The sequence below is a fragment of the Echinops telfairi genome, unplaced genomic scaffold, assembly GCF_000313985.2.
Source record: "Echinops telfairi isolate 266 unplaced genomic scaffold, ASM31398v2 ScPeMD7_7469;HRSCAF=8507_1, whole genome shotgun sequence".
NCBI lineage: Eukaryota > Metazoa > Chordata > Mammalia > Afrosoricida > Tenrecidae > Echinops > Echinops telfairi.
The window spans coordinates 111,696,510-111,718,786 of NW_022111373.1; the positions used below are offsets into that span (position 1 = coordinate 111,696,510).

The 22,277-nt window shown below is 43.4% G+C and overlaps 1 protein-coding gene across 1 annotated transcript in view; it reads left to right on the plus strand.

Annotated features, from left to right (window-relative positions):
- Nucleotides 1–11,657, plus strand: part of C9 (complement C9) — a 59,033-nt gene extending 47,376 nt beyond the window's left edge. Inside the window, exons 10-11 of the mRNA XM_045285251.1 lie at nucleotides 7,947–8,175; nucleotides 11,306–11,657. Of these exons, the coding sequence (XP_045141186.1) occupies nucleotides 7,947–8,165 (219 nt within the window). The 3' untranslated portion in view covers nucleotides 8,166–8,175; nucleotides 11,306–11,657. The remainder of the gene's footprint in view (nucleotides 1–7,946; nucleotides 8,176–11,305) is intronic.
- The last annotated feature ends 10,620 nt before the right edge of the window (nucleotides 11,658–22,277 follow it).

The window sequence follows — 22,277 nt, forward strand, 5'->3', positions numbered from 1 at the left end:
TATATTCAACATGAACTGATCTGATGATATATACTAACCTACATGATATTATTTTTTAATATATTTTACAATTCTTAGCGTGATTCACTAGATGTTAAAGATCATCAGTAGCTTAAAGAGCTATAGGATTAGTTCTCTCTGTTATTCTATCAGTATATAGTCAGTATCGTAATGGCCGGGCTCAAAAAAGCAATGATTATGAAGATGACAAAGGACAGGTCAATGTTTCATTCTGTAGTTCCGTGCTCCGTCGATGGAGCTCTGGTGGTGTGGTGGTTACATGTTGGGCTATGATTCACCTGGTCGGCAGTTTGAAATCACCAGAAGCTCCTTGGGAGAAAGACTGGGATTTCTACTCCCGTCAACAGTTATGATCTCATAGAGCCCAGAGCGGGTCGCTGTGAGTCTGCACAGAGGGGCCAGCAGTGAGCTGGAGTGGTCCACAGGGTCGCTCTGAGTCAGAACCTACTCAATGGCACCCGACAACAACCACAGCAACAAATCATGAAGAGCATTTCTGGCCCTCCTATATCGGGGTAAAAAGTAATACTCATCCCACTGACAAATTACATTTGGTATATGTAGTTTAAATATTTTGGAAACCTGAAAGAAACCTAAAAGTACTGACTCATAAGCTACATTGCCTTAGTTGTATTTTCGCAACTTTCCTCCAGTGAAGATCGATCTCTAAACGGCACAAGGATAAGAGAATGTGTCAGAGGAGGGAATTGTATTAGAGCTTTCATTCTGAGCACCCTGCTTGCAGAAGGCTGTGGATGACTCTTTCTCTCATTGCCGTGAGTCAATGCTGACTCATAATGACCCTATAGGACAGGGTAGACTACCCCTGTGAGTTTCCAAACCTGTCTGTTTCCTGGGGTAGAGAGCCCTGTTGTCCTTCTCCCACACAGAGGCTGGTGGTTTTGAACGAATGACCTTGCAGTTTGCAGCCCAACGTGTACTCATTACACCTCCAGGGTTCCTGATGACAGTAAAAGCCAACAATCCCCAAGTGGATTAGTCTCCTGGACTGAAGCTCCTGGCATGCCCTCTGGTCATTGATGAAGTGTGTAAAGAGTCTTGCCCTCAGGCAGGGTGCACTGGAAAATGGATTGTTTCCATCACCTGAAACTCCTCCCTGAATCGCTGCCATCAAGTCCATGCCGACTTAGAAGAACCCTACATGACAGGGCCGGACTGCCCTGTGAGTTGCCAAGACCGCAGCTCTTTATGGGAGTAAAAAGCTCCATCTTTCTCCCACAGGGCAGCTGGTTAGCAGCCCAAAGGGCACTCTCTTGAGGGGATTACCTGGATCTGTTCTTGGTGGGGATCACCTACTTGGCGGTTGTATAGTCATGGGTCATACCCGGAAGGCCTCAGGGAAGCCCCTAGACCAGTACTGTAAGTGCCTCTGTCTAACATATTATACATGTCCCAATCATGGCCCTGATTCCAATTCGGGAGTCCCACCGGTGACTGTGATGTATTAAACTGCCTCCAATCACATGTTTGTGAAAGTTTTCTGGACCTTCTGTGTCCCCAGCAAACCCTTGGACACCATTATGACCTTGTGCTAATGGTCTGCCTCATCTGGATGGTCTGCCTCTATAGTTGCCCTTGTCCTGGTTAAGGTTTAATAAATGATACATTTATATCATTTTCCCTAATAAAGATAAGTTTGCTAGTACACAATAAAAATTGAAACTGATCCTCATTTAATGGAAAGCCAAAGTTCATCAGAAAAAGGCAATGATGTGACTCCAGCACAACTTTGAACACCCTGCTTAAGAAACACCTTCTCGCCGTCCTGTGTCTTCCAGTGGGATTTTTGAGTGCAGGGTTGGCTGCTCCTCTGAAACCATTGCCATTCTGCGTCCTTCATCTTTCTGTCTTTGAACACTGTTGGCACGTTTTATCCAAATTGGGCTTTCTCCGTGACCCTCCTCTTCCTGTATGTGAGATCATCTGGCCTTGGCTTTCCTTTGAAGAGGAAAACACCATGAATTTCTTTTCTAAAACATCAAAATAACTTCTCCACTTGCTTATGTTGTCTATGCCAATGTGGCGACACTGGTAAGAGGCTTCTTTCTTCCAAATGAATGTGACATAGTTGTAATCTGAATCCTACACACTGATTCATGTGCACTGCCCTGGTGGACAGTTGTGTTGACCTTGAAGATGTTGTTAGTATGTTCTGTGAACGAGGCTAAGCTCACTTAAAAGTGCTGCAAGTTATTTCTCCCACTTGATGCCTTTTCACGCTGTGAATGCTGTTGTAATCTTAACAGTTTTCTTCTTTCTTGCTTTTATTTGAAATGACACTAGATTGATAGTAAATTACACAATAATACAGACTATAGGGTTGAGAAAACAGAGTACAGAGAATTCATGTAGGCGATTCATGTAGGACTCACTTCATTTGCTGTTGTTGTGTTTGTTGCTGTGGTATCTAAGTGCTGTCCAGTCGGTTCTGTCTCACAGCAGCCTTAAATACAAACACTTCCCGGTCCTGTGTCATCTTCAAAATTGTTTAAGCCCATTGTCACAGTCACATGGTCAATCCATCTCCCTGAGGGTCTTCCTCTGTTTTGCTGCCCCTGGCTTGGGCTAGGCATCCCTACCCTTTGAGGTTAGGCCTCAAAGTAACCTCTTTGCCTTTTGAGACATTAAAGAGGTCTTGTGAAGCCAAGTTACCCAATGCAAGGCATCATTCCATCTCTTAACTACTACTTCCATGAGCCTTGATAGCAGCCAAAGAACACATAGCATAGAGCAGGTACATGTCAGACACCACGAATGTGGTTTCCGACCCTGCAACCCTTAATATGTAACTTCCTAACACCCCCGAATCAAACCCACTGCATGAAAAGAATGCAACTCAGGATGACCCTGCATAGGGTTTCTGACGCTGTGAATCCTTACAGGAGAAGACACCCTTATCTTTCTCCCACACAACGTCTGTTGGATTTGACCTTGCACTTAACAGTCCTGAGCTTACCCAACAGGGTTGCTAGGACTCCTTCTGTCACTTTCTAAAGAGACATTCACAGACATACAAGAAAAGAATGAGAATGACCATTCACATTTGTAAATGCTGGCCTGCACCATCTCATTAAAAACCCACAATAATCCTGACAAATATTTACCGCAATTATCCCTCTTTGGGAGCAAAGAAAAAAGAATAATCTCGGCAAGGGTCAATAGCTTGCCCACAGTCACTCTGCTCACCAACAGAATTTCAGCCCGGTGCTATCTGATTCTAAATGCTTGAGCATTTGTGTCATTCCATCTCTACTGCGTTGGTGACAAGGTACATGTTAAGGAAGACAAAAAGGTGGTAAATGAGCAAACTACATCTAGCCTCTGAAATGTGAGAGGCACTTGCTCAGATGGGTGGCTATCCTGGTAGCTTTAGGAATTAGTTGTCCCAATGCTTCTACTCCTGCCACTGCCAATTTTTCTATTTTCAGAAGGCTCATAGAAAAAACACAGAGGCCACTAGGATAAGAGTTGAAGGTGACCCCGGATTTATTTTTCTCTAAAGTTCAGAGTTGCTATTGTTAGGTGCCCTTGAGTCAGCTCTGACTCATGGCTGCTCTATGCACATGCAAAAAATGAACACGCCCAGTCCTGCAGCATCCTCACAATTGTTGTATGCCATTATGTCTGAGCCCGTTAGTGCAGCCACTGGGTCAATCCATCTTTTGGGGGGGTATTCCTCTTTTTCACTTCCCCTCTACCATGCATGATGTCTTTCTCTAGAGATTGGTCTCTTCTAATAAAAGGTCAAAGGTATTTGAGATAAAGTCTCATCATTTTTGCTTCTAAGGAGCTTTCTAGCTCTACTTTCAGACAGATTTGATTGTTCTTTGGGCAGTTGGTGGTATTTTCAATATCCGTTGCCAGCACCAATTGCATTGATTCTTCTTTTATTTTCCTTATTCAACATCCAAGTTTCACATGCAAATGAGGCAATTGAAAATACCATGACTTGGATCAGGTGCACCTTAGTTCTCAAAGTAATTTCCTTGATTTTCAGCCCTTTAAAAAGATCTTGTGTAGCAGATTTACCCAACACAATGTGTCATTCTATCTCTCACATGCTGCTTCCATGAGCATTGATTGTGGATCCAAGCAATATAAAATTCTTGACAAGTTCAATCTTTTCTCCATTTATCATAATGTCACTATTAATCCAGTTGTGAGGATTTGGGATTTACTTACAGTGAGTTGTAATCCATACTGAAGGTTGTAATCCTTGAATTTCATCACTAGGTTAGACTGGGTTGTCTAAAGAAACAAAACCAGTGACACTCTTTTTGTATAAAAGGGTCATAGGGGGGAGACAAGCCAGTGCAGTGTAACACCGATGAACCATACAACTTTCCTCTAGTTCTCTAATGCTTCCACCCCTCCCCCACTACCCTGACCCCAATTCTACCTTACAAATCCGGTTAGACCAGAGTATGTTCACTGGTACAGATCAGAACTAGAAACACAGGAAATCCAGGACAGATAAGCCCCTCAGGACCAATAATGCAAGTAAGCATACCAGGAGGGTAAGGGGAAGGTGGGGGGAGAAAGGGGAAACTGATCACAATGATCTACCTATAACCCCCTCCCAGAGAGATGGACAACAGAAAGGAGGGTGGAGGAAGATATCGGTCAGTGTTAGAGATGAAAAATAACAATAATTTATAAATTATCAAGGGTTCAGGAGGGAGGGAGGGTGGCGGATGGAGAGATAAAAGAATGAGGAGCTGATACCAAGGGCTCAAGTAGAAAGAAAATGTTTTGAAAATAATGATGGCAACAAATGTACAAATGTGCTTGACACAATGGATGGATGGATTGTGATAAGAGTTGTACAAGCCCCTAAGAAAATGATTTTTTTTAAGTAATTTAATATTAAAAGGGCATCCCAGTGCAGTCCAACACAAGTCCATGAGTTTGATGCTAACCGGAGCCTCCTCCAGACTCAGGTAGATGCAGGCAAATGATGCAGAAAGGCGAAGCAGGATCCAGGAAGATCACACGTAGGTGCATACAGAGTCTCATAGATCCAGGGTCACATGGCAGGACATTGTCAGCTCTCTGAGTTGGGCCTACCATATGGCCCTACCCCTATAGACAGCCACAGAGTCGCAACCAGCAGGAAGGTGAAGGAGGAAAAAGAGAGAGGAGTCCCCAGTGTCTCTCTTATAAAAAGGCCACACCTCCCAGGAAGCATCATTGCCCTGTGACCTGACTGGTAGTTTGGACTCCACCCCTGCACTTCCATACACCTTCAAGTTGACATAAAATCTAACCACCACAATCATCAAGTGCTTCAACTCCTCCTCACTTTCACCAAACAAGGTTCTGTCATCTCCGTATCCCAGGTTGTTAATAAGCCTTCCTTCAATTCTGATTCCAGATTCTTCTTTATATAATCCAGCTTCTCTGATTATTTGCTCAGCACACAGACTGAATAAGTATGGAGAGACGATACAACCCTGGCATACATACATTCAGATCTTAATTCTAATTGGTGATATGTCAACTACATCAACAATTGGGGTGAAGATCAAGGAAAAGGTTATGTACTTAGACATAATAAACTGGGGATGAAACAATGGGGGAAAAAACTTCAATAGGAATGCAATCTAAACCTAATTTGAGAGACATTCTGCAAGGTATCTGAGCAGTACTCATCAAAAGTGTCAAGGTCATGAAAGACAAGAAAAGCCCAAGGAAATAAGATTGGGTTGAAGGAAGCTATAGAGAAGAAATGACAGAACCAAATGTGGGGATAGAACTGTGGATTGTACCCCAGAAGAGGAAAAAGAACATTGGGAGGAAAACTTAAGACATTTGAATGGGGTCTGTGGTTTCATTAATAGCATTGCGTCAATGTTAATATTCTAATTTTTGATAGTGAAATTATGTCTATGTAATGAGCAGAGCTGCCAACCACAAAGTCAGCAGTTCAAACCCATCAGCCATTTGGCAATAGAAAAACCTGGCTTTCTACTCCCATAAAGTGAGTCTCCAAAACCCACAAGACAGTTCCATTACGTCCTATAGGGTTGCAATACGTCAGAATGGACACAATGGCAATGACTTTGGTTTTTGGAAGTCTTAAAGCCATAAGAAAGAGAATCTTCTACTTTTGTGCTGACCAAATATGATATCTTTCCCCAGGAATTAATTTATCCTTATAACGTGTCCAAAGTATGCCATTTGAAGATAACTATCTAGCCAACTGATTGGAAGAGACCCATTTTTGTGCCCATTCTTAAGAAAGGCGACCCAACAGAATGCTTAAATTATAGAACAATATCATTGATATCACATGCAAGTTAATTCTTGGTGATAATTATTCAAAAACAGTTGCAGCAATACATTGATAGGGAGTTGCCAGAGGTTCAGACCAGCTTCCGAAGAGGACATGGGATAAAGGGTATCATCACTGATGTCAAATGGCTCTTGACTCAAAGCAGAGAAAGCTGAAAGACAGTCACCGGTGTCCTATAGACTATGCAAAGGCATTAGACAGTGTGGATCACAATAAATTACGGATACCGTGATAAGAATGGGAATTCCAGAACACTTCATGTGCTCATGTAAAATTTGTACATGGATCAGGAGGCAGTTTCGTGAACAGAAGAAGAGAAAATGGCATGATTTAAAATCAGGAAAGGTACGAGACCCCCAAAAAATGATTTTTAAGAGCTCAGGAAAGGTGTGTGCCAGGGTTATATTCTCTCACCTTACTTATTCAAACTCTGTGCTGAGTAAATCACCAGAGAAACGGGTTTATATGTGGAAGAATGTGACTTCAGGACTGGAGGAAGGCTTACTAACAACCTGCGGTGTGCAGATGACACGATCTTGCTTGTGAAAGTGAGGAAGACTTGAAGCACCCGCTGATGAAGATCAAGAATTATAACCCTATTAGATGACATAGCATCTAGGGTCTTAAAGGCTTGAAGTTAAACAAGCAGCCATCTAGCAGGGAAGCAACAAACCCCACATGGAACAAGCACACCTGCCTGTATGCTCACGGGATATCAAAGGGATCAGGTGTCAGGCACTGAAAGAGCCCAAACAATCATATTGATGTAAACAAGGAGGGTCAGTGTGGAGACCCAAAGTCCACCAGTAGACAGCTGGACATCCCCTCCCAGAAGGGTCACAAGGAAGGGACGATTCAGCCAGGGTGCAGTGTAGCACCAATGAAGCACACAACATTCCTCTAGTTCTTTAATGCTTCCTGCCCCCCACTATCATGATCCAGTCCTACCTTACAAATCCAGCTAGACCGGAGCATATACACTAGTATAGATAAGAGACCTTAACACACAGAATCCAGGCCACATAACCCCCTAAGGAACAGTAATGGGAGTAGCAATACCATGAGGGTAGGGGGAGGGTGGGGGGACATGGAGGAGAGAGGGGGAACTGATCGCAATGATCAACGTATACCCCCCTCCCAGGGGGACGAACAGCAGAAATGTGAGTGAAGGGAGACAGCAGACACTGTAAGAAATGAAAATAACAATAATTTATAATTTATCAAGGGTTCACGAGGTTGGGAGGCTGGAGGAGGGAGGGAAAAAAGAGGAGCTGATACCAAGGGCACTAGTACAAAGAAAATGCTTTGAAGATGATGATGGCACTCTATGCACAAATACGTGTCCTCTGTCTTTCGTAACGCCTGTCACAGCTCCCCTTTAAAATTTCTCTCTGTAATTATTGCACTGCCTTGTCCCCATAACGTGATCACCACGATTATAGCTGGACTTGATAATCGGTTTAGTCTGTTAAACTAATGCCAGATCTAATAATAATAATCATTCAATAAATCTTTACTGAATCGGTGAAGAAGTCATTGAAGGACGGTCATTTTATAAGTTTCAAAAACAGAAAAAACACCTAAAATGACGTCTCTTCCTCTCTTTCAGCTGTCTCCTATATATAATCTGATTCCAGTGAAAATGAAGGATGCGCACCAAAAGAAACAAAATTTGGAACGCTCTATAGAAGATTATACCAACGAGTTCAGTGTGCGCAAGTGCCGCCCATGCCACAATGGTGGGACAGTCGTCCTGCTGAACGGGCAATGTCTGTGCACCTGCCCACTGGCATTTAGAGGACTTGCCTGTGAAATGCAGAAATCGTAAATTCCTCAAGGTAAAAAAAAAAGCTTTTCTATTTTCTTTCTCATACTCCTTTCTGGTATTCATGGTTGGGTGGGGGAGGGGGGCGGTACCTACACCTTGGGTTATTTAATTTGAAGACTAGCTCTTCATTTAATTATATTAAAGTCCTAACTTATCCGTGGAAGACCAGAGAAAAATGGATTCCCTTGAGTTGTGGTGATGTGGAGGAACGTTGAATCACTGTGGACTGCCTGAAAAACAAACAAATCTGTCTTGGAAGAAGCTAGCATGTTCTTTAGAATCAAGGCTGGGGAGCCTTCATCACACAGACTCGGACGTGTCAGGAAAGACCAGTCCCTGGAAAAGGGTGTCATGTTGGGTAAAAGAGAGGAGGAAGCCCTTCCAGGAGATGGCCTGGCTGCAACAACGCACTGAAGCATAACTGAGTGAGGACGCTGCAGGACACCAGGTGGCGTTGTCCCTAGTGTCTCAGTGAGGCCCTGTGGTCACAGAACCAACTCATGACACCTAACACAGACAACCAACTGCAGATATGCTGGCTGATTGCTGTTATTGTTGTTGTTGTTGTTTTGTGTATGTGTGTGTGTGTGTGTGTGTGTGTGTGGTTGATTTTTAACACCTGGCCTGAGGTGATCCCCACCGCCTCCCTGCTGCAGCACTGCACCTGGGTGGAATCTTCCAGACCAAATCTGTCCCTTAAGGCAGCTGTGCTGGACATTGAGATTTCTGTAGAAGACTCGGTCCAGCTGTCCACCCACACCAGGCCCACCTGCTGAGATTGAAATCTCCGTCTCTACTGTTTTGCTATGATGGCTGCAACAAGATATTAGGAAATTGAAAACAAGCCCTCACTGCGGTACGTGAAGTCCCCCTGGACACATGGAAAGACTGCACGGGGTTTCCAGGACTGCGCAATTGTTAGGGAAGCAGACTGCCCATGTTTCTCTCGTGAAACAGCTGCTGGATTCAATCCTCCGTCTTTTGGGTGGTGGCTCAGTGTTTTAACATCCGTGCCACCAAGGCTCCTCCGTCACAAGCAGTGCCTTAAAATACGAGAAATGCTTTCCCTTAAAATTCTGGAGGCCGAAGTCCAAGCGGGGTCTCCCTGGACTGAGAGAGCACTGTCAGCAGGTCTGCGAAGTCGCCAAGCCTTTGGGGAGAATCCGTTTCCTTGTCGTGTCCAGTGTCCAGCCTCTCGGGCGGGCGGCATTCCGCGCAGTCCTTGTCCCTGGGCCTCGCCCATGGCCTTCAGGGAGATCCCTGGCCTCACTTCCCTTTCGCCTCTTCTTTGTGACATGGCCCTCTCCCCGCCTTTCGGAAGGACGCTTGTTATTAGATCTAGGACCTGGTCCACCTGCCTAGAGAATCCAGGCTAATCTCCCTATCTCAAAATTCATGGTTTCATCGGTCCTACAAACTCTCTTCTGCCATGGGGAATTAGAGTCACTGCGTCCAGAGATTGCTGTTATTGCCCAAGACAGACTATCCCAGGGTCTCAACCATCAATCAATCCAGGGGTGCTACTCGCCCGCTTTCAACACTGTTGTTGAAGCACCAACTCCTGAAATTGGCATGTCACTCCCTCTGCAGACTTCTGCCTGTGTGACTTTTTAGATTCATAAACCCCCATTCCAACCCGCACATCAAAACTCCAGATTCATAAACCATGTCACATGTTTTATGTCAGCGTAAAACAAAACCTACGCCCACACCACATTATTGTCTCTGCCTCCACTGTCTTCTAACTTCCTTCTCAATCCACCCAGGCGTTGTCTCCCTCATACACGAGTGTCTCTTGCCCCTTCCGGCCCACTGGTTGTCAGCCCTGCTTGACATTTAGATTGGCCCTTTTAAATACAAATAAAAAGAGAGCCATCCTGAGTCAAGTAAGCCAGACTCACTACCATGGAGCCTGGGCACTACAGTGTTGTTTTAATCCTCAAGTTATTCGATTCTGTGGTCCACGTGGAAAGGCTCAATTCTTTTTTTATTTTATAACAGTGTTTTGGTATATACTTCATACATCATACAATTAATCACTCAATTGTATTAAGATCTGTGCAGTTATCATCATGATCAGTTTCAGAACACTTTCCTCTAGTACTTATTGTTGTTAGCACCTCATTTGCCCCCATTATCCCCTGCCATGCCTCTAGACAATTATCAGTCCAGTTTCTGTCTCAATAGTTCTACCTATCCTTGATTTCATATACAGAGTAGAACTGCTCCTGTGCGTTTTCACGATTATAACTACTTCAGGAGTGGAAAGCCTTGTCTTTCTCCAGTGGAGCAGCCGGTGGTTTTGAACTGCTGACCTTGCAGTTATCAGCCCAACTTGTAACCACTGTGCCACAACTCCTTCTGTTTTTCTGTTGATGAGCATTGGGGCTGTTTCCCGCTTCTTGCTATTGTGAACTGTACTGCAGTGAACACGGAAGAACGCACGCCTGTTCCTGTCTCTGGTTGCTTTGGGTCTATGCCCAGCAAAGGTATTCCTTGTGCTAAAAAGCCCTGCTGCTGTAGTGGTTACGGGTTGGGCTAAGCCTCAGAAGGAAGGCGGGGCTTTCTACGCTGTAAAGAGTTATGGTTTTGGAAACCCACAGGGATGGTTCTACTCTGTTCTATAGGGTCACTATGAATCGGCATTGACTCTCTGTCGGTGAGGTTTTAGTTGAAATGTTTAGCGGTACTTCGGCACGTAGGGTTTTGGGTAGTGCCATATTGTGTTCTACAGTGCACAGACTGACCAGTCCATCAGCAGTGTCTAAGAGTTCCAGTCTCTTCAAATCTCCAGCCGCTGAGTTGTTGTTTTGTAAAGTGGGCTACCATTGTGGGTGTGTGATGATATCGCATCACTGTGCTGAGAAAAGCTCTATTCCTGATGCAGTTCAATGATCACATATTGGAAGAAACCTTCTCTGATTGTTCCAGGTGTGTCGTTCCTTTCTCCCCGCTTCTCGTCACGTTGTCCCTTCCTACACAAGACGGAAGGGGCCTTGGTTTGGAAATGTGTCTTATATTTTAAACATCGCTCTATTCCTGTCATCTTGTGCATCACAATGGGACAGGGGGATGGTTGGATAGAGCCAAAGTTGAAGTCTTCTTAACCATGAAGATTGACCATCTTTTGCTTTCTCTAGAATTGCCACAAAAGAAAATCGAATGTTTGGCTTCCCTCAGCTCTCTGTGGATGAAAGAATGCAGGGCACAAACTAAAACCCAAACCCGACCAAGCCCTCAGTGGTCCTGGAGCTAGTCCCTGCCAAGTGACACACGTTTATGAAGAACCTACCCCTCTCCAAAGTGTTCTCTTCTTTTGAGGCCACTTTCCTTCTTTTTCTCATTAAACTCCGACTTGCATTTTTCTGTTCCCCTAAAGAGCAGACTCATCAGTGAAATACGCCAGGACTGCTTTCTCCCACGGGCAATGCCAATCTTTTGCTAACACAAAAAAATCAAATAAAAAGAGAACGTGGACTAAAAAGACTTAAAGCAATTGCCACACTGTTTTGTATGATTAATACGTTCCACCAGAGCCATCACCACAAGCTTGTACCGTGTAATTTACTGTGACTTACATCGTTGTGTCTTGTTTGGGCATCCCTTGATACATAGACACATTTAAAAGGCAAATCCTCATTGAAAACCTACCCTGTATATTTCCCACAGCTTGGCGTTTGGTTGCTAGTTCTCCAGCTTAACTGTGTGTCCAAGGGAAAAGTCTATGTTCTATATTGTAATGAAAAACTATTAGGTTAAATCAGCTCCCGTTACCAGCTTCTGAGGTGAGCACCTTTGCTTCATATAGCCTCTGTACCATCAGATATTACGTTTTAAAACCCAGCAGCATAACTCAGTCCAACCTAATACCTAGCCTCCTGGGCTATATGAAGCAAAGGTGCTCACCTCAGAAGCTGGTAACGGGAGCTGACTCTACAACTGTAGAGTTATCATCCATCCTGTGTGCTACAGGAATTGTGCTGAAGGTCTGTGAGTTTCAGATATTAGGTTTTCAGAACTCTCTATAGAAAAGTGCTCAAAATACAAGAGGGAGAAATGCAAGTTCAAAGTTAACATGTTCAATCATGTCAACTGCATGAACTCTTAGTTTTATTATTATTAATAAGAATTCCGTTATGGGATAATCAAATTTTAAAATCGTTCTTCTTACAGCACAGGAATTCTCAAGGACACATGGGATCATGAAGTAAATAAAGGCGGAGCATTTCAAAAGTAAAATTCTACAAATATTTTTCCAGGGTTTTTGAACTCATAAAAACAAATAGGAAAAAGGCACGGGGTGCATTGTAATAGACTATGGATGATGTAAAACACAAACTCACTGCCATAGAGTTGATCCCGACACACTTGGGACAACTTGGGGCACTTGGGGCAACCCAGTGGGACAGGGTGGACCTGTCCCTGTGAACTCCCGAGATAGTAACTACTTACAGGGGTGGGAAGCTCCATCTCTCTCCCAATGTGAAGATGGCACTCTAAAAATACAAGGTCCAAGGCTCTTCAGGGTCTTGAAAAGCTCTTGGAACTTGAGATACATTCTGTTCCTTGTTCCCAGGAATACTAGGTAAATCAGAAAGAATTGGGAATTTTTATGTGTGTATAAATGCTAACCCTTGATTCTAGACCATCCAGCACTGAAAGGTTTTCATGGAGAGCATGTGCATTACTGCTGCGATAATTATTAAGAAGTTCATCATGCTTATGAATTGAAAATGTCAACCTAGAGCCTGTATAGTGAGCTCCATGATTGATGAGCGTCTGTCTCACTGGGTGCCTTCCATTAGACCTGGATAAATCATTAAGCTGATCCTTGGGGGTCTGGTTTGACATTTTTAATTCATAAGGGTAGATAGAATGCTTAATAGTTATTACAGTAGTGATCCATTGAAAACACTGTACATCAAAAGCCCTCGACACTGGATTGTCTAGCAGCGGGGCTGAGGCTGTCTGCCCCTGGAAAGCTGTACACTTGCAGAAAGCGAGACCATTGGGTCTCGCTGAGTGGCATCGACTCAACATCACTGGCTTGGGTTCTTCTACTGGAAATAGGGACACAGTTTAGGTTCCATTCATGATGGCACCCCCCCCCCAACTTTCTGTCAGAGGTGGTGTCTGTGAAAGATCCTTCCCAGCAGGGTGTGCCCTTGAGACACCGGACACTGCTGCCTAACAGTGATCAGCACCCGCAAGGACGTATATTGGCCTAAGCTAAGGAAGAACCACCAGGTATGGGATGTGACCAGCACCTCCTGGAGGCAAAAAAAGAAATTACATGGCTCTGTCAGAACATGGTTTGGACAATGCCAATGCCATAGAAAGAAAGTCATAGCTTTGCCCAGGCAGACAGAGGGCCATGTACCTGCTCCCCCAGCTTCGCATGCTATCTGAGGCAACCTATGACCAAACATCACGCCACCCCACTCCAACCCCAATCAAACTCATTGCCATCGAGTTGATTCTGACGCCTAGTGACCCTCTAGGGCAGAATAGAACTGCCCCCGTTTCTGAGGCTGTAAATCTTTATGGGAGCAGAAAGCCTCATCTGTTTCTTGAGTGGCTAGTGGTTTCAAACTGCTGAACTTGTGGCCAGCAACCCAACTTGTAACCCACTACCCTATCACTAGACGACGCTAACCCACTACTTCTACAGGGACATTGTGCTTCGAAGTTCAAGTTGTACACCCGAGTCACCAGGCTCAACCATGACCACTATCAAAAGGACAGAGAGAAGCTGGGTAGGCAGTCATGTTCACCTGAGGCTGATGGGAAAGGGGACTTCAGAATCTTGCGAGCTACCCCTTTTTAGACTCAACACTTAGATTGCTAATTCATTCCACTGATTACAGAGTGGTCCGTCAATATATCCCTGTTGGCTAATGAATGCTTGAAGTGTGAGTCAGCATCTTCGCCCAGCTTTATACCATTGATTCCCCCAAAGCCTTTTTGTTGCATCGCAGAGTGACACGTCCATGGTCCCAGAAAGAAAGCCTCCAGAAATAGTCTCCAGTAGTTACTTATGAAAACAACCAAAACCTTGTAAATAAACCTGAGCTCAGGTGAATTTGATTATTTAAAAAGGAAGGAAACAATTTTCATACATATACCACAGAACAGTCAGATACCTTTCATTCTTCCCCCTGCACCCTAACTCCCTATTCCATCCCCACTACCCGCGACCGTGCTAAGTGCAGCGAACGGTAAATGAGGTGGTTTTATGGAGGAAAAAAAAAAGCAAACTTTTAAATCCTTAAGCCCCAACATATGCTCAGACATAATAGTATCTCTTTCACAGAATTGTTACATTGATAAATTGAGCTAACATATATGAAAAGTAAAAAAAGCAATCACCACCAATAGTATGGAGGGTTATTAGTTAAATCCTTCCTAATGTGGCTCTAACATTTGAGATTAGGCAGCTAAGAAGATTAGCTATGAAAATTGAAAATGACTGTATTTGAGATAGTAGCTTACTACTTTCCTCTAAATAATTGATGGACTCAAAAAATTGTTTTTTTAACTGTCTGCTGGCTTACTGTCGTGAATCAGCCTGGAATAGATAGGAACAAAAGATAAACCTGACATTGAACCATTTCACAAATTAGGTTCTAATATATTTGTTCCATAATGATATTAAAAGTACTCCTAGTTTTCTGATAGCATGAAGTTTAAAAATGTACTACAGAATTAATAAAAAGAGCATTTTGGTGCTGCGACCAAAAAGGAGATTATCACTAGGTCACACCCAATTTGAATGTTTGAAGTGTGAGTCAGTATCCTTGCCCAGATATAGAGTTTGGGGGAAGAAAAGACTTTTGTATAAGGTCAGGCAATTTGGCAGGTAGGTAGGCTTCTTGTCTAAAGCTTCCTCAATTGAATCATAAGGTACAAAAAAGACTAAGTATGAATAACTTTTAGCATGAACAAAACAAGTTGACAAGTTGATTCCAAGGTATCAAAAAAAGAAAGAAAAGAAAAACACAAACAAAGAATAAAATCTGGACATGTTTTTAAGTTGATTATTAAAAGTAAACTTGAAATCCTTTTTATTTTTTAAACACATTATTGGGAGCTCTTACAGCTCTTACAATATTCCATATATCAATTGTCTCAAGTATATTTGTATATATGTTGCCATCATCATTTTCTAAACATTTACTTTCTGTTTGAACCCGTGGTGTCATGCATCTTTTTTCCTTCCTTCCTGCCCCTCCCACCCTCGTGACCCCTTAATAAATTATAAATTATTCTTATATTCATGTCTTACACCGACTGCTGTCTCCCTTCACCCATGTTTCTGTTGTCGGTTCCCCGGGAGGTGGTTATGCATTGATCATTCCTCCCCTCCCCCCCCCACCTTCCCTACCTTTCTGGTATCACCACTCTCATCTCTGTTTCTGGGGGGTTTATCTGACCTGGATTTCGTGTGTGTCATGAGCTCTTAACTGTACCAGTGCACATGCTCCAGTCTAGCCAGAACTGAAAGACAGGACTGGGGTCGTGATAGTGGGGGATCAGGAAGCCTCAAAGAACCGGAGAAATATTGTGTTTCATCAGTGCTGTACTGCACCCTGGCTGACTCATCCCTTCCTGTGACCCTTTTCTGAGGGGATGTCCAATTGTCTACAAATGGGTTTGCGGTGTGTCTGCTCCAACCCGCCTCATTCTCAACAATGTTTTTTGTTTGCTTGTTTCCGGTCTCCTGGTGCCTGTTACCTGATTCCATCAACACCTCATGATCGCACAGGCTGGTGTGCTTCTTCCATGTGGGCTTGTTGCTTCTTGGCTAAATGGCGGCTTGCTTAACATCAAGCCTGTAAGACCCCAGATGCTATACCTTTTGAAAGCCAGGCACCATCAACTTTCTTCATCCCATTTGCTTATGTACCCATTTAATTTGAAATCTTATATGTGTATGTGGACTCTAGATAGCTTTTTAAAATAAAGGTTGGATTCCTAACCTCAAGGTCAACAGTTCAACCCACCACTCGATCCTTGGGAGAAAGATGAGACGGTGTGTTCCCATAAAGATTTGCAGTCTCAAATCCTCAGGAGCAGTTCTAATTTATCCTATAGTGTCTACCAGGAGTCAGAAACAGCTAATTACTATGCGGGAGAAATATAAGGCTGTCACCCCCATAAAGATTTACAAAGCCTCAGAAACTCTGTAAGATGTAATCAACACAATGGTGATCTATACAGACCTAGAGTTAGAAAACCAGACAAGAAGAACATGCTCAGCACATATTAAACTAAAAGAACTTGAGAAAAACATTCAACCCTGAGTTGTAAAATTAAAAGATTGTATGGGCAAAATATTGAACGATGCAGGAAGGTAAAAATATGATGGAAAGAATACACAGACAACCATTTCAGGAGGTAGCACCTGAGAAGGAACCAATGGTACTGAAGAAAGAAGTTTAAACAGCACTGAAAGCAGTAGCCAAAAATCAGGCACTAAGGATTGATAGAATTCCAACTGAAATGTTTCAACAAGCTGAAGAAGAACTGCAAACACTCACTTATCTATGCCAGGAAATTGGGAGGACCACTACTTGGTCCATTGACTGAAAGAGATCCATATGTGTACCCATCCCAAAGAAAGGTCGCCAATAGAAGTATAAATTCTAGAACAATATCATTGATAATACATCAAATAAATTTTTTTGAAGACCAACCAGAACAGAATAGCAAAGGAAAAAGTTAGAAATTATAACTTTTCATGTGATACAATTTCATTCATTCAGGTTGTATTAGATCTAAAATTCTAACCTTTTGATTTGCTGAAGACTGTGATTTACAGTGAGATCTTTAACTCCATTTCAGTCCTGACATAAATTCAGCTTCCATTTGAGTACTTTTTGACCAATACTCAATGTGAAAAATACTATCCTCAGGTAGAGTGTGTTTAAAAGTATATTGTAACTCCCACCAGCCAAGAGGAATTCTGATGGTGCTGTGGAATAAGTGTTGAGCTGGTAACTACAAGGTCAGCAGTTCAAACCCACCAATTACTCCTTTGGACAAACAGGAGACTCTGATCCCATAAATATTTGCCACCTCAAAAATCCAAAGGAGCAGTTCTACTCAGTACTCATGTCTACCTTGAGTCAGAAACACCTCCAAAGCAATGACTATGTCAGACCAGGAAGGGGCATTCTTGTCCTCAGAGGACTTGCCTTGGAAAGCCCTTACAAGAAATTGGGTACCAGGGTTGAATGGTCATAAATCATACCCCAAACAATATGGTTGGAGGATCCCAGAATCAATCCTGTAGACTTTTCTAATCTGCAATGGTATCCATGATCCTTTTCCAGCTGTTATCGTCCCACTTGCAACAGTGATGACTAGATCAGCCACCAACCATGACGCTGTGTGACTCCCTGTGTCTTCTACAGTTAAACCACTAACAATGAATCCTTTGAGCACCACTGTGGATTCATGCTGAAGAGTCTGCCTCATCCGGATGATCAGTCTTCGTCTTGTTTAAGATTAGTAAGGGGGAGTTCTCTATAAAAGCAAGTGTATTTGAGGGTATTTCCCCCCTGAAACCAGGAGCAGATGATTGTTAGGAATTGGCAAGAGCACTAGACAACCAAATAAGGGTGTGTTCTTAATCCTCTCAGCTAAATAACCTCCTCGTGGGGGAGACCAAGGAGACCGGAGAGTTAAGACCGGGATTCTGCTTCTCGAAAGAGCACAGAGGACTGAAAGCAGTTCGAAGTCATGAGAAATAAAAAGTGAAACTCAGCAATCCCTTAGATCCTCAAAATGAAGCCCCAGCCCTCGGAGCTATGGTAACATACAAATGATAGTCAAAATAGCAAAATACTACTAATAAATAATAATGAACAAATAGCAAAACTGTACGATAAACTCTGTTCTTTGGCATTTGTTCCCTAAATTATTCATTTTGATCGAAGATTCTGTAAGTAAAGTTTGGGGTTTTTTTTCCCTCTGTTGTATTACAACACCTCCTTTAGAGTTTAATGAACATTTGGTTAGAATTGGTTGAAATCGTAAATACTACTGTTCTCAACCCAGGATGTTACTCATCCTATTGAGAACTCTCCTTCTACTAAAAGGTGGGTTAATTGTTCATTAAAGCTGATCAATAAGTTATTTTCTCCAGAGCATTGATATTGTGAAGGACTTGGGGCCTTTGGTTATCAAAGATAGCAAGTATAGGAGTGAGCAAATCCATTTTGCTTTTAAAATAAAAAGTGAAAGAGAAATACACCAAGCCAAGGAATTGCCCATTTCCTGCTGCAAAATTGACACCAGGATTGCCTAATTTTGTTGCGCTTTGTCTCCTGCTGTTTTCCATCAGAGACTTCAAGAGGCCTGGCTATTCCATATCTAGCCAAGCAGGGAGACTATAATTGCCTTGAATTTCTATGAACCGACTTTGGGAGTTTGAGTTCTTTGCTGGTGCAGTTCAAATGCTTGTAGTAAAAGGAAAGAAGTTTATAAAATAATGAGGTTTTTAGTTTATCTCATTCCTAGTCTGGGGACTTGAAAAGGTATGGTCACTTAACATCTTTCTCCTTTAAATTCATCCTCAAAGAGCAGCAATGTAGCGACACTCTTAGAAGGTTCAGCCATAGGTGCTGAGTCTCAAGGGAAGCTATAAACATTCAAAAGATGTGAGCAAATTGTACGTTGTTTTCATAAAATTCTTCCGGCTCTCCCACCCCACAGCCAAAGATATGAACAAAAAGAGGGAGTTTATTGAAGTGGGGGTACATCAGAAGTCCAAAGAGCCCTTAGCTAGTCTAAACAACCCAGCAAAACACAGTGCTGGACCTCATATTGGCCAAAGATGGCCTTCCCACCAAAGGCTGGCTTTCTGGTGGGTCTTCTGCTATTGGACCCCTGTGGTGTCCTTTCAGGTATGTATAGCCTGACACTATCACCCCCTTGTCCCAGACTTCACGCTGTGCTCTTGTCTCACCCCAAACTCAAGAATTTGTTTAGTCATCCTGAGGGTTATGTGAACATCCTGTCTTTCTTCCCCCAGCCATTTCATGATCTCCAACATCTCCCGTCCAACATTGATGAGGAAATGCATTCTATTCTGCCCTTCCCCAAATTCTTAAAGGAACTCAAAGTGCCAAAATATAAAGTTTTAAAGACTGTCGTGGAATCATAAAGTGACAGAATGAAGTAATAAATTCTTCTCACTGATGGAGTTTCAACTCTAGATGAAGAGTCAAACTCAATGCACAAGATCCAAGTGCAGAATCATAAATGCAGATATAAAACAAAGCTTTATTCCTTGATGTAGTGATTGGGCAATCGGTAAGAAGCACAGCAAAGAAACTTCCTAGAAGATGTGGGATTCCCAGGCTCCATGGTTAAGTGTCAGGCTACTAAGTGAAAGACCAGCAGACGGAACCTACTATCAACTCTGCGGAAGAAAAGCCTGGCATCTGCTGGGGGCAATTCTACTCTATCCTGTGGGGTCTCAATGAGCTAGAATGGAGTCAGCGGCACAGGACAGCAACAGTGTTCCTGTTGGAACCCCTGGAGGGTGCAAACCTTTCACAAGTTTAGCTGCTAGCTGCAAGGCTGGAGGTTCAAGTCCACTGAGAGAGGCTTCAGAAGAAACCCCTGGTGATGTATTTCTGCAAAGGAAGCCCTTGGAAAACCACAGTCGACGCTGTCACACCCTGGAGGTCACCCTGAAGCAGAATTGACTCACGACATCTGGATTTTGGGCTTGTCTATGTTCACTTTAACCACGCTCCCTGTGCCAGTCCTGACAAAGTGTGGGGGTCATGTTAAGGAGCGTTTCTTTCCCATTTGAGACCCACTCTCTCCCTCGGCTCCCAGTGGCAGCAGTGTGAAGCCGCCAAGTCACTCCTCCGGAAGACTTTCCATTCCCGGGAAGAGGGACAGGCTCAGAAACCCATGAAGGGCAGCCCAACCCTGTCTTGCAGAATCACTGGGAGGCGGCATCCGCGTGAGGGCAGTGCGTTAAGCGAGGCTCGCTCCCTCTCTTTGTAAACTGACTCTTCTGAACAATGACATTGACTTCCCTCAACCCCCAGGGCCAATGGCTGCCCTGAGGAAGAGACTCCTTTTCATTCTGCCTGAATAAAAAGCAGAAGAGCTCTGGTGTGCAATATGGTTAAGCACCGGGTTGTTTCTCTAAAAGGTCAGCAGGTTGACCTCACCAGTCACTCGGTGGGAGAAAGAGGAGGCCATCTGCCTCCGGACAGAAGTACAGACTTGGTCCTCTCGGAGCAGTTCTACTCTGGTTTATGCAAGGCTCCAGCGTCAGAACGGGTCCGACGGCCGTCACGTAGGGAAGACCAGTTTTCTAGAAGGCAATCTGTGACAAGAGAATGGACGCCTAAATATCTTATTTAGACAAGTATGAGGGGCTTCATAGGGTCTGTGGGAAAATTTCCATAATCTTTTCTTTCCATTTTTCCATGAAGTTTTTGAAACCCCTTCTATAAGAACCTCTGCATTCTGTGAGGTGCTGGCTTCTCCCTTGCCCGAGCATGGATCCTTGCAGTGCCCCTATTGTGAAGCTATCTCTTTATCTCTCCCGTGTTATCACTAGACTGACCTTCGTCCCTGTAGCATTTCCTGTTTCATCTTCCTGGTTAGGGATTTCTGGACAGAACTGGCTTCACAGGAAGTATAATCACGGGAATCATATTTTAAAGATACCCTGTCAAGGAACTTGATTAAGCCCCCAAAATTAAAAATGTTAAAATAGCCTGTGATACAATTAGACATTTTAGGAGTACGTGAGCTCTTAAATTGACCTGTTTCTTCCTTAGTTCAACTTACTGAAATAGGCGTTTTTGAGAGACTGCTGAATTTATTTCAATATCAATTTACTTTCCATTTTGAAATAAGCAGAAATGGAATTGAGGTAAATGAATTGAAATGGACAGTTCTCATACCCAGAAACAATTCCAGTGTTTTGGTGAATAAGGGCTCAATTTTTGTGGGGAGTGTGATGTTTGCCTAAATTACTGGTAGAGAGGGAGTTGCAGAATGATCAAGGGCAAGCGATTGATTAGGTAGCACGAGATGTGCTGGCCACCAAGTCACAGTTGGGGGACTTTGTGGTAGCCAGGGGCAGTGTCAGGATTTAGGAATCCTTTGACCTGTAGAGTCCTCTGTTTGTCACCTTCCACTTGCATTTTGGGCTCACCTGGGAGCTTTTCAATATCTGGATCTCACTCTCTGTGGTTCTGATTTAATTAATGGTCAGGAATGAAGACTGGGACTTGATTTTTTTTTTTTAAGCTTCTTCAATGTCTCTGACTTGCAGCCAATGATCCAGAACTTTCTATTTCAGATGAAGAATACCTCTAGGTCATGGCGCCCATGTTCTTCTGGCAAATGCGTTGTTTCTGAAAGCAGACTTTGGTCTTGCCTACATATTTCTCCTCCACCTGGTCAACAAGCTGAGATCGAAAGGGAGCCCTGGTTGCACAATGGTTAGGGTGCCCACCCACTAACAGGAAGCTTGGCAGCTGCTGCTCAGAAGAATGGTGTGGCTGTCTGCTGCTGTAGAGATTTGCAGGCATGAAACCTCTGTGGGACTGATCTACTTTTTCCAATAGTGTCACTGAGTCGGAATTGAGTATATTGGGTTTGAGTATATTTAATCAACATTTACTATGCACCAGAGCAATGCAATTTCACATTCCTGACTATCCTCAGGTGGCATAGTGGTTACATAGCTGGACTGAGGTCCACAAGGTCAGCAGTTCAAAACCATCAGCCGCTACTTGGGAGAAAAACAGGGCTTTCTACTCCCATAAACAGTTAAACCCTCAGCACCCTACAGGGGAAGTTCTACCTTGTCCTGTAGGTCGCGATAAGCTGGCGTTGACTTGATGATAGTAAGGTTTTGTTTGGACTCTCCTCTTAGCTTCTGTAGCACCCCTTCTGCCCTGCCTCTTATGAAACCTGAAGACTTCAGAGCAATCCAGGGGCCTTCCTAGGTCTAGAACTTGCCCCTCTTCTGGCTTCTTGCCTGATTGAAGTGATGATGCTATCTACATTTCCAATCACAACTTGATTTTGAAAAAAACATTTCATTTTCAGGAATAAATAGTACGG